This window comes from Diabrotica undecimpunctata, chromosome 9 (assembly GCF_040954645.1).
Source record: "Diabrotica undecimpunctata isolate CICGRU chromosome 9, icDiaUnde3, whole genome shotgun sequence".
In the NCBI taxonomy this organism is placed as follows: Eukaryota; Metazoa; Arthropoda; class Insecta; order Coleoptera; family Chrysomelidae; genus Diabrotica; species Diabrotica undecimpunctata.
The window spans coordinates 90363157-90376717 of NC_092811.1; the positions used below are offsets into that span (position 1 = coordinate 90363157).

General features: G+C 33.8%; 2 protein-coding genes across 3 annotated transcripts in view; both read right to left on the reverse strand.

Annotated features, from left to right (window-relative positions):
- Positions 1–13561, reverse strand: part of LOC140450276 (probable ATP-dependent RNA helicase DHX35) — a 332996-nt gene that overhangs the window by 82276 nt on the left and 237159 nt on the right. The gene's annotated exons all lie outside the window — the stretch shown is intronic.
- On the reverse strand, positions 4903–7391 carry LOC140449936 (uncharacterized). Its single transcript, XM_072543352.1, has 3 exons — positions 7120–7391; positions 5314–6626; positions 4903–5087 (listed from the first exon to the last, which is right to left on the reverse strand). The coding sequence occupies exons 1-3, from the start codon at positions 7248–7250 to the stop codon at positions 4903–4905; spliced, it is 1629 nt and encodes a 542-aa protein (XP_072399453.1). The 5' UTR covers positions 7251–7391.

Here is a 13561-nt window from a genome sequence, read left to right on the forward strand (position 1 = left end):
AAAACAGACGTGTTTAGTTGAGTCGAAAAAAAACCGTTGAAAATAGTGAATTATACTCTATGTAATGTGTCAGTTTTAAAAGAGTAATCACTGCTTCCATGTTTCTAAGTATCTAAGAAATTTGTGTCGTTTACAACAACTTTTAAAAATAACCACGATGGTTACAGTTTTTTAAAAAGGCGAGTCCAAGGTTTGCGTCCAGTGGCCCAATTTCAACCTCAAATTTGTATGTCCTAAGAAGCCGTTTCAGAATACAATTCGCAGTGTGAAATGCAGTTTTTTGCGTAGCCGTAAATCTCCAGTATGATTCCAGTTCCCAACCTCAGAAATTTAAAGTAAAAGTGCATTTTAGTGAAATCCAGGTAACTTTTTTTGTTTGAACTTTTAAAGTAAAGATAGACATTTTTTCATTAATAATTGCTTTCATAATTTAAAGAAATTGTAATAATTAAAATTTTAGATCTTAGGGCGTGGCCTAGCTGTCATTTTATTTGTTCTCAGTTTAAGATTTAGTTTTGACATATGACAGCTAGCTTTATTATTTTTGACATCTGGTAAATATCTAATCTATTTGAGATATTTGTTTTGGTTTTTTTAGAAAAAGGTTAACCACTATGCATAGTTTCATTTAAAAAGATAAATTTTTTAGTTGTAATAATTTATTTCTGCTACAAATTATAGCCCCGTAACAATTGTAAGTTTTGTGGTATCTCCAACTTCTAGAGTTTGTAAACGGATAGGACATAGTAAGTGTCTATTTGTTATTTTGTATTAAAAAAAAATCCACAAGGAAAATAATTCCTGCAGCTGGCTGTATACCACGTATCACAAAAAGAGGTTAATCTTTGTATATGGGTATATTTTATAAAAACCCTTAAAAGGGCTACATTAAAAACACGAACGTTTTCGGAACAACAGTTCCATCATCAGGTTAAAATACCTAAAATAAGTATAAACCATTTAATTAAAGCAAATGTGGTTTAAAATTTTGACTAAGGTTAAAAAAGAAAAATGGTTATACTTACAGGTTACCATGCCTGAGCCACCAAAATATTTGGGTAAAAACCCTTTAAAATATATTATGTTACCAAAGATTGTACATGATGTTGATAATATTATTTGATGTTTAATATTTTAATTAAATTTTACTTCAGATTAAACGACCATTTCGATTTCAGTATCTATAGGAAACCTACACAAACCGACCATATTATACCTTTATCTTCCAACCACCCAATGTCACATAAATATGCAGCCTTCCATAGTTATATTCACCGCCTAGAAACAATCCCACTATCACAATCCAACTACCACACAGAACTCAATATTCTAAAGCAAATAGCATCCAACAATGGGTATGACCCCAACCTCATTAACAAACTTATTCATAAGAGACAACTCAAACTATTGAGAGAGGCTGCGTTCCCCAGAGACTTGACCATTAAACCTCATTATGCTTCCTTACCATACCTTCAAGAACGTCTTTCTGGAGATATCAGATATATCCTAAAAAGATCTGTTGAGAATACCCACATTTCTTTTAAAGTCCTGAACAATCTAGGACAATGTTTAACCAATTCAAAAGATCGCATCAACTACATGGATCGTAGTGGTGTTTACAAATTACAGTGCTCTGATTGTGATGCTACATATATAGGTAGAACCTGTAGATCACTAACTTCCCGTTCCCTAGAACACACTAAAAAAGAGAACACTTCCACCTTCTCACAACATCTTGCACAACATAAACATACCCTCAACATACCAGAAGACGTCTCTTTGTTACATAATATATCTCAAAATTTTTTTCTAAAATTAGATCTATATGAAGACTTGGAAATAATCAAAGAAAAGCAAAGAAGCCCCAACTGCGTTAATCGCCATGTATCTTTCAACCGTGACTTTCAACCCTTACACCGACAACTCTTCTCATAACCCACACTTCTCAAATTCACCTCATCTTCTTTATCTGACCTTCCTCTATAAACGTCAACACCTTAATCCTTCTCAACAATTGTTGCTTTTAAACAACCATTCTCTTTACACTATTGTCACAACCCTCTATCCAAAATTTTTTCCGTCCCTATTGTTAACTTCATAACCTACCATATCTACCATACCTCACTATTTCATCATTTTTACAATCTTCACGTTTACATCATATTCCTGTCCATTCTTTTTTCTTTTGCTAGTTCTCTGTCATTTCATATATCTACCATGCACTCATTAGTTCTAAACTCAGTAACCATTTAAACATAACCCAACAATTCATCAGAATTCACTATTTCCCACTTTACCAAAACCCTTAATCAACCATTGCTCCCCTCTCTTAGTCAACAACTTAGTACAGCACACTCACAAATAAAATTTCAGGCTTTTATGTACCGAATTTAATACAACCAAAATATATTTTGTTCAGGGTGCTAGATGCTTTGAGCATGAAGGACCTCTATTATCTCTAATTTGTTGATTAACTCATTTATTTTCCTTTAACCCCCTCTCCTTTATTCCTTAGTCATTCCTTTACTTTTATTCTTATCAAGTCTCTGAGGAGCTCAGAAGGCAAAATATTCGTTACAATCTACAGCGGAGTGACAAAAGAAAAGGGGCCCAAGAAAAATGTAACCTTACTAATACATCAAGGGTACCAAAATCGGATCAAAAAGAGTGTCAATACATATCAGAAAGGATTGTAACAACAAAGATAAGAATGAAGAAAAGGAAGACAGACCTGAACATCATAGGAGTATACGGCCCAGTAAATAACAATTTTTAAACAATAAGGAAAAAATGTTATGACGAATTACAACAAGTAGTAGACCAGTCATAGAGAAGATGATAAGACAAAAGTAAACAATATTTTAATAAAACTTGAGTTTCCTCCCTCGAAACTGTATATTTTTCCTAAAAAAAAATACATAATCTTATCTTCTGTCTTTTATTATACGATAATAAACTTGTATTTTTTCCACAACTCATTTTTTTTAATTTTCAAATAAAAAAATATAGTTAAAAACTTCGGCTTGCCACATGACTCACAAATCGACACAGGTTGGTGACACCGAATTCATGTCAAAGTAAATATTTTATTGACTAAAGAACTCTATTAATAAGTTTATTTTTGACACAAAGTTGCAGTTTTGTGTTAAAGTTCGGAGTTTCCAATTTTTAAAGTTTTCATTTTGTTGGATTTATCTCAGTTTGCTTAAACATTGTGTGGATTTATAGCATTTTGCTCAATATAAATAGATTTATTTCGTTTTGCTTAACCGTTGGTTGGATTTATGTCATTTTGCTAAATAAGTAAATACCTAAATGTCGAAAATAAAACACCAGTATACGAAAATACTATTATTTATTTATAAAACAAAGCTTCTCAAATACGTAGGCCTGTATCATCTTCTAGACAATCACATTCCTTTTCCATTTCATTACCTTCATTAGCGGTGTCATCTTTTCGGTTTTCTAGAATGTCCTTATACTATTTAAAGTCTTTTTCTTCTTCTCACGTATTTCCAAATTCTTGTATCAGTAAATGTTTTAACGATTTTTTTTCTTTTCTTTTAGTGGTCTTCCTAATCTCGCAGTTTCTAGTGCCAAGTTCATGTGAGTCTTTTTTACCTTTCTTAAGCAACGTTTCAGAAACTTCAGAGTTACTTTCGAACCTAAAGTGTTCGAAGTAAGTAATGGTTATTGGTGAAGGATGATTTTTCTTCAATATAATTCTTTTAACATGTGATATTCCTTCAATTTTTTTTAAATATGATTGCAATTGCTTAACATCATACAGAATCCAATCAGATGAAAGGCTTTTTAGAACTCCAAAAGAGTTGTCAATTTCTTTATATTCTTTTTTTGTCTTTAAAGAAGCACATTTCCTTACGGTTTTTTCAATGCGCCCAAATACTCTGCCAGCTGGTAAGAAGTTGTGACCTCTAACAGGGAATGTAAGATGAATTTCAGTTAAGTTTTCAGGCGATTTTTTCATCAGCTAATAGTAGAGAGTATGGATAACATGGGTGTTTTTATTTTGCCCTTCACATCCGTCACAAAATAAAGGAACTTTTTGTTTATTTTCAAGATTTAATGAATCCAGATGACAAAAGCAAAGCAGATAATACTTCCATTGATCCTCGTCCATCAATATCTTCTGTCCATGTGTAGAATACGGGACTTTTAGTGTGCATGTTGACACAGCATAAAATGTAAAAACTCACTTGTTGAACATAAAAAAGCATCATTAATAGATGTTCGTGGAGGGGGCTGTACTTGCTGCAAATCAAAGCAAAAGGTGATTGAATCCGGTAGCATTTCTCTTGCAAACTCATAAAAAGCCTTGCCTCTTTTATTATGAATTCTCTACTGTAACATCAAGTCCCTTTTTTTCCTTGTCATCATTTGCTATTTATTTTAATTTTGTGCTTTAATCGAGTACACAGAGAACAGCAATCAGATGCAGGGGAAGAAAATATGGGGGAGATATGGTTATTATCTATACATTGTGAGTTATAAAGTTTATGTAATTGAGTCACCCATTTCCAAAATCAGTTAAATCCACTTGAAAAAATTTGTGGGAATAGGCCAATAACTAGTTGCGTACCTACCGTCATAGGGAACGTGATAAAGTTGTTATCAAAAAAAAATTAAAAAATAAAGCTTTTTCCTAATAAAAATTGTATAAAATTAAAGAAAAAATGTAGGCACTGTAAAATATTAAAAATTTATTATAGCTGATTTTGGAACAGTAATAGGATTTAACTACTTTTGAAACTATTATGTCATAGTATTATATTGTTGTGAGGGCAAAATTTTTGCTTTAGTTAGATTGTTACAATAATGAAGCAATTTTTACTGAAAAGTTTTATTCGTACATTTTTTTAATAGTATTTGGTGTCTATTTTTTTAATCAATAGATTCGTCCTCAGCATTCAGTTCAAAATCATCTTCTTCGTCATCTACAGGATCGATTGGTTGTTGCAACATTTCCTCAAAAAACTTTAACTTCTGGTTGTTTTTCCAGTCTGTTCCATAATGGAGATCCAATAAACACTTTATATCTTTAATTTTCGCGTCTTTAACTGCCACACCTTCTGGTATTTCCGGAACAGCTTGATTTCCGAAAATTTTTCCTCTTTTTAAAACTGACTTGGGCTAACCCGTTTCAAAGTTGTAGTTGGCCTCTCCTTGGATCAAAGCTGTGTTTGGATTTCTTGTAGATCGTGTGAAAATGAATTTTTTAGCTTTTTGAAATTGGAAATGCCACTGTCCTGGAGGTTTTACCACAGCTTCTGTGACACTTTTCCAGTTACTGACAGAGCAGTCTGCACCCAGCTTTATCACAGTACAGGTATTTTTTATTGATATCAGTGTATTCGTCTGGATTGTTGATAACACTGAAATTTTGAAACTGTCGTTCTAAAATTCCAAAGACTCGGTCTGGCGGGATGAACGAATGTCCGACTACAGGAAAGTATAGTACCACCTTATTCACGTTACGAGGAGCATCCTTAATAAGCCAACTGATAAGCATACCAACAACAATGGTGTTTTTATTTTGTCCCCCACAACCATCAGAAAAGAGTTTGACTGTGGTGACATTTTCAAAGTTCGAGTTCTGTAATCTATGGTACAAAGCAGATGCTATTTGATTGGATCCCTTTTGATACTGGTTTTCTGTCCAAAGATAGGAGAATGTGTTGTGGCAATTTCGTGTGGCTTTGGAGTGCCCCTCACATATAACAAAGTTATAAAGATACAACTGACGCTTATAGTACGCAGCCTGATCAGGTATTTTAGGCAACACCAAGTTTTTTTGGCAGTCATAGCTGAACACAAGCTCGTTATCATTGTTCTCTCGTAAGAACATATAAAATTTCTCAGCACGAACTTTATGGACTTTCAACTCCAATTTTAAAGCTGCTCGTTTGTCACCATCCTTTTCGGTTGCTGTCTCGCATTCAAGTCGTATACATGTAGAACACTTATCAGTGTATGGGGCATCAAACCCGATATTAAAATTGGTGGCAAACACGTTTCTGAAGAAATCATACTTGCATGTTAATTTGGGAGTTGGATGTTGCTCACTGTACATATACCACATTTTTTTAATGCTCAGTTCACTCGGAAGATATTGTCTGTGTTTGTTCTTTGCTCTACAGTAGTGTTTCTGCACTGGTACAAAAGATTTAATAAAAGTTTTGATGCTTTCTTTCTTTGTGTTAAACTTTTCAACGTGGCGGGCTCCTCCACGAGTTTCAGATGGGAGTACACCTGTCTGAAGAAATTTTTGGCAAAGTAACTGCACCCGGTTTCGACTTTCTTGAAGTATTGCAAGTAATGCCGCTCGACACACTTTAATATTTTCTGTTTTATTGTGTCTTTGCTTAGGTAAGTAGAAACTAGTGCTTACCATTCTTTTTGAGGTACGTTCTGGAATCCGGGTTCTTTTTGCAGAAAAAACCATAACATGTTGCAGAATAAATTGTGTCTTCGATTGTAGGTCCGCATCTTTGTAATATCTGCGATGGATTTTTGTTACGTCTTGCAAGGAAAGCTCTGAGCATCGATACTTGCTTTTGCTTGGATGTTTGCAGTTTGGCATTTGAGGAAATCCCTTTGGACGGTGCCTAAAAAAACAAATTTGTTACACTTTCAGTTACCTAATCGCTTTCGCTGTAGTTGACGTTATGAGAGTTTAGGAAAGATTAGCCTGAATCTAAAGGTATAAGTAAAGACGAATAATAACGGATTATAAAAGGTGTCTCGTAAATGTGCCAATAAATTTCAGGGGATAAAAGTATATCTCTAAAAAACATTAAAAATGGTTATGTTAACATACCATTCAAAATGTGTCGTTGTTGAGATACTTTTTTTGTATTGTTTGCCGATATCTCTTAAAATTTTAGTACCTACTGTAGATATGATGAAAGTTTGTATACTAGTACTACTTGATAAAACAAGCATTTTTTTCTAAATTGATCATTTCCAGAGGCGCAGATACAGAGTAAATTTTGGGTTTTTATCCCAATAACTTCTACGTCACTGTAAAATAATGAAGGTTGTTGGCATATTGACGAAACACTGTATAAATTTTTATTATAATAATTACAATTAACTTACCTAGATACTTTTGCAATGGTTTTTTTCCAAGTGGAAGGATTGCTTTTTCGTTTTTTAGCCAAAGAACCAGTTGCCTCTGCTATTACTTCAACATTATCAACGATTTCAGGATTTTCCGCTGGCCCCTCCATGATATTAAGAACTGTATCGTCCAGTAAAAGCACCTGTTATGGTTTATTTTAATGTTTTGAAAAAAAAAATAGTGTTATGCTTTTAGGTTTGTCTCAATACTACAATACAAGTGCTTCTATTTCTCACAAAAAATGTTTAACTACCTGCTTCGGTGGTCGATTTGTAACTAACAGTGGCTGTGGCACCGAACTCATGGTCATGTGGGTTTAGTATTTCTTTTAACTTGTTTTGACACCGTGACAGATTTAACTGGATTTGAAACCGACCACCGAATACATTTAACTGCTTTTGAAACAGTCCGAACTTTTCAGCCGGTATTTTCAACGCAATGTAACTGAGTTTGGAACAGTTTGAAGATACACACATGTAAGGAGACTAACAAAGAATTCATTGAAATCATAACGTCCATTTTTTTAAATTTTGGATTTAACTGATTATGGAACTGGGCGACACAATTTTGATATATTTAGGTTGGCAGATAAATAGATCTTCTTTGATTTTGATCTGTTATAGTGACTTTTGCAGCCTTTTAGGTTTCCAATAAATTCAATAATATTTTTGTATTACATATGCAATCATTTTACAATACAAATAAAATACAATAATAGTAAAATACAATAATACAAATAAACAGTATTGTGTTTCTTTTTACAAACTGTATTTACTCTTCACTCACTGATTCCTATAGCTGTTGACAAGAATTTTAAACAAACTCTTATGGGTCTGTATATCTTATGGGTGTTACATGATAAAGAGTATTAAATGAGTGAGAGCGCGGGTTTGGCTTGATACCTCATTTTCATTCTATGGGACCAACAGTTATCATATAAGATAGTTTTGTACTTGCTCTGATTTATCAGTCGTAGCGTAGAAAGATTAGCTTAATCGTCTTACATCAGATAATTTAATATTAGTACATTTAAAGCTGAAATTAAGGCTTTCAGGCGGCATTTAGTTACCTGAATGATTACATGTCCTCTTAAACTACTTTAGTAACAGATCTTTATTTTCATACCTACAAATAATTTAAATAAGCATTTAAAACCGTTAGAAATACTAAATGTTAATGTGTTTTTGGTCATGGGTGATTTTAACGCCAAAGTTGGAGAAGGAAGATGTGAGTCTACTGTAGGACCATATGGACTCGGTGTTCGAAATGAGAGAGGAGAGCGCCTTATATAATTCTGCCTAGAACATAATCTTGCTGTAATGAATACTTTCTTCAAACTGCCTAAACGACGCTTTTACACTTGGAAATCGCCAGCTGACAAGGTCGATAAAATCGTTAGAAACCAAATGGACTATATTTTAATAAACCACATATATCAGCGTACCCAGGTGCAGACGTGGCGTCGGACCACAATCCTCTTGTAGCAAAATTCCTACTTCACTTAAAAAAGATACAAAAAAGCTACAAACTAAGATAAACTAAACATACAAAAATTAGAATCAGAAGACGTCAAAGAAAAACTAAAACAAGAAATTAATGCAAACCTAGAATCCACACCGGAATCAATTGATGGTGATGTAGAACAACAGTGGCAATTCTTTAAAAATGCAATTATCCAACCAAGTCGCAAAGAACTCACAACAACCAGATGCAAGAAAGAAGATTGGATGACATAAGAAATCTTGGAAATAATGGAGGACAGAAGAAGGCAAAAGAATATCAACATAACTCAGTATCAACAGCTGCATAATAAAATAAGAAGGAAAATAAGAGAAGCTAAAGAGACTTATTTTGCTGGAAAATGCCAAGAAATAGAAGACTTACAAAACAAATATAATAACTTCAATCTCCATAAGAAAGTTAAAGAATTAGCTGGGATAGTAAAACAAAAAAAATTTAAGTATACTATTGGACAAACAAGGAAACATTTTGGTGGAGACAGAACAAAAATTAGGAGGATGGACAGAATATATAGAGGAATTATTCCATGATCAGAGACAGGAAAATATATATGAAGATAATCAGAGTACAGACGAGGGACCATGAAGACGTAAAGTCCATGAAAAATAATAAAGCTGCTGGTCCAGATGAAATACCAAGTGAATCGCTAAAACTGGTCAATGAAAAAACATAGATCTTTTAGTCCAACTACTGAACACAATCTATTCCACAGGAATCATTCCACGTGAAATGCTGACATCAACATTTACTTGTCTGCCAAAGAAAGTAAATGCCAAAGAATGTAGTGATTATCGAACGATCAGTCTAATGTCACATACCTTAAAAACCCTGCTAAAAATGATCTGTAATAGAATACACGCTAAGCTGGAGATGGATATTAGTGATTCCCAGTTTGGATTTCGGAATGGAGTGGGCACAAGAGAGGCACTATTTTCTTTTAACGTGCTGACCCAAAGATGTTTGGATGTTAATCGAGATTTTTATGTATGCTTTATAGACTACAACAAGGCATTCGATAAGGTAAAGCATGACCGACTTATAGAAGTACTCAAAAACAAGAATCTGGATGTGAGGGATGTAGCATTGATATCAAACTTATACTACAGCCAACGATCAAATGTGAAAATTTGAAGAGAAGTAACAGAAGAAGTGGAGATAAGGAAAGGGGTCAGGCAAGGTTGCATACTCTCGCCGTTATTGTTTAATTATTATTCTTATTCTGAAGAAATCATATAAGAAGCTTTGGTAAACGAGACAGTCTGCATAAAAGTAAACGGAAGTTTAATTAACACCATTAGGTATGCCGACGATACAGTCATAATAACCGGCAACTTGGGAGACTGAGAAAGAATAATGAACAAAATATTCAGATATAGTGGAGAATGCGGAGTCTCTCTTAACATAAAAAAATCAAATTTATGAAAATTAGTAAGAACAACAATACAAACGAAATATTAAAGGTAGGCAGCCAGCAGATAGAGAGAGTAAAAAGATATACTTACTTGGAAACGATAATCACAGAAAATAACGATTATACTGCAGAAATAAGAGAATTGAAAAAGCACTTTGTGAAAATGAAAAATATTTTATGCAGCAAAGATCTGACATTGGCCCTCAGAATAAGGCTAATTAAATGCTATGTACACAGTGTACTCTACTATGGAACTGAATCATGGAACATCAAACCGGAATACAATAAATCGACTTGACGCGTTTGAAATGTAGACATTTAGAAGATTGTTAAGGATTCCATGGTTAGATAGAGTCACGAATACAGAAGTGTTAAGGAGAATAGGCAGAGAGAGGGAAATGGAAAATACAATAAAAGAAAGAAAATTGCAATATGATGAGAGGCGAAAGATACAACATCTTGAGACTCATAATTCAAGAAAAAGTAGAGGGTAGGAGAAGCGTAGGAAGAAGACGCGCTTCCTGGTTAAAGAACGTGAGAGAGTGGGTTGGTTGTAGCTCAATGCAATTGTTCAGAACAGCTGCCTCGAAGGTCAGAATAGCCATGATGATTGTCAACCTTCGTCGCGGAGATGGCACTTAAAAAATAATGTGTTTTTACCTTTTACTTTTTTTAATCGATCTTTTAGACACTTTAGCTATTCTCTCTCGACTTCCCTTATTACCATCTTTTACACAAATACTAGATATAACGTCTTCCATTTTAGTAAATTAACATGCAGTGTCTGATGCAACTGTACAAACAAACAACTCTCTCTGAAGTACCTAAGTAAGCAAAATACATTCTTACGCATAACAAAATGAATAGAACTTGATTATCATCTTTTGGTAATTTGCGCAAACTGAACAAAACTTTCACAGAAATATTTTTTCAAACATTTATTGCAGTTTGGTTAAGTATGATGGATTTATGTCAGTTTGCTTGGTATACTCCACAAGAGGACGGTGATAAAATAAACAAGAAAGGAGAATAGTGCCATGCCTATGAAATTATTTATCAATTGAGCTTCCAGCTTTTCTTTAAATCTTTAATGATAATAGTAATTTATATTGATTTTTTTAATCCATAAATATATATAATTATCTTTCTTAAATTGTTTTCTATTTATACCCCCAACGACTGCCCGAGGTCAGAAGGCTATCCACGCCTAGTTTTTATTCCCTGTAATTACCGGCCATAGATTGCGTGATAGGTTCATTCAGATTTGAGGTAGATACTATAAAAGCTTTACTACACGTGAAAGTATTCATGGTTCAAGTTTTCGGAAAGTTCATGTTTTATGCATGAGAACGTTGAATAGTTTCTTTACTTTGATGTCTAGTTTATATATAAACTGGACAAAATAAAGCACTGCAAACATTTTTTAATCAATAAGAGACAATAACGTTTTGATGAATTTGAATGAATTGTTAATGTAAAAATTGTTTTTCAAGGGGACTTTTTTTAACTTTTCAGTATATATTGTTATCTATAAAAAATGTGTATATTTTTTAAAAGACCCATTAGACAGAAAAGAAGAGGAAAACTCAGAACAATATTACTTGATAAAATCAACGAAAACTTGAAAAACCCATGTTATTTTATTTTAAAATTTCAATTTGTCAATTTTGGTTAATCAATTTTTTTTCTGCTGTTGTAGCGTGATCTTTTAGACTTTCCTTGTTTCAAAGATCCGATGCAAACTTAGTATACCTAGTTTCCATAGTTGAGAAGACTGTGAAACATGTTCAATCCATCTTCACAAATATTTCTTTCCAACATCTTTTTGCTACGCCCATGGCTAACAAATCTAGCTTTGTCCGTAAGATTCTTGACTTCCGAAAAGACTCAAATTGCTTGCTTGTGTTGTCTTCTCGCATACCCTTATCTTAAGGGTTTGCGAGAAACAAAATACAAAATTACGAAACACACATTTACTAAAGCTATTCACATTGCTTGCCGCTGTATTCTTGCTCGCTAAATGTCGAGCTTTTCAAAAAAGCCACTTAGATTTGAAATGGTTAAAACGGTTGAAACATTCTTTGAAAAGTCAATATAAATGGGTTACCTTAAAAAGACATGTAGCAGGCAATGGTGTAAAATGTAAAGAAGCTTAAGATACTAGACATTAAATACTTAGGTTGTATAAACAATCAATCTATCTTCTTCTTCTTCTTAGTCGTTAACCTGATGCAGGTATCGTGATATCATGAAGCTATTAACTAAATTTCCCAATGTTCCTCCACGTTTTTCTATCTTCTGCCATTCTAGCACATTCTGACAATGGAGCGCCAATGGTAGCAACAATATGGTCCGTGTATCGTGTGGGAGATCTACCTCTATTTCTTTTGCCTTCTACTTTTCCCTGGATCAATCAATCTATATATATATATATATATATATATATATATATATATATATATATATATATATATATATATATATATATAAAGAAAGTCGTGTTAGTTACACCACTTATAACTCAAGAACGGCAGAACAGATTTGGCTGAAAATTGGTAGGGAGGTAGCTTAGAGCCAGGAGACGGACATAGGATACTTTTTATCCCGTTCGACAGCGTTCCCGTGTGACTTGACATGAAACGTTAGTCACTATAAAACGTAGTATAACAAAAAAGAATCAGACTTGGAATAACAAAACACAAATGACAGCTATGTAATTGACGCAAAATGACAGCTATGTAATGACGTATGGATGACAATTTGATATTTGTAAGAAATCAATATATCACTATTTCTATTAAATAAATAATTAACAAGTGGATTGAAGTGAAGTGAAGTTTAATTAATAATGCCGCGACCAAGACGATCGAATCTTTCCCGACAAAGCCGTAATGCAAGAAGAATACAAAATACTGCAAATGAAAGGACTGAAGAAGAACAATAAATTGCACGTGAACAGCGCCGCGATAGTATGGCTCGACTTCGTGCTTCTCAATCACGAGAGCAAAGTGAAGCAGCCCGTGAAACAGCTCGGTTGGCAATGCAGAATCGTCGAGCGAACAACAGAAGGCAACAAATAGATAATTTGCGACGCAGAACAAGATATTTAGCTGATTGGAATCGAGCAGCGTTTCGATACGATTCCAGCAATGATTACAGCTTGCATCCTAGCGTTTGCATTGGGCAAATGGACGTTGTTTGCGAGTATTGTGGTGCATTAAAGTTTTCCGGAGAAACGCCTGGATTAGGCTGCCTTAATGGTAAAGTGAAATTGGCAGTGTTGACTCCGCCACATGAGCCATTGTATTCATTGCTTTGTGGCGAAACACAAGAATCACGCCACTTTCTTGCAAATACTCGAAAATACAATAGTTGTTTCCAAATGACGTCATTTGGGGCAGACATTATCGAAGAAGGAGGATTTAATCCGACATTTAAGGTATTTATTTTTGTACTTACATAGAATGTAGTTAAAGAATAACTTACTT

Bases quoted from the DNA above. Each gene is read 5' to 3' on its own strand.
- LOC140449936 (XM_072543352.1), bottom strand. From the start codon at position 7,250: ATGGAGGGGCCAGCGGAAAATCCTGAAATCGTTGATAATGTTGAAGTA. The intron at 6,627-7,119 runs GTAAGTTAATTG...TTGTTTTTTTAG, and splicing joins ACCATTGCAAAAGTATCTAG to GCACCGTCCAAAGGGATTTC. The intron at 5,088-5,313 runs GTCAGTAACTGG...AAATACCAGAAG, and splicing joins AGCTGGGTGCAGACTGCTCT to GTGTGGCAGTTAAAGACGCG.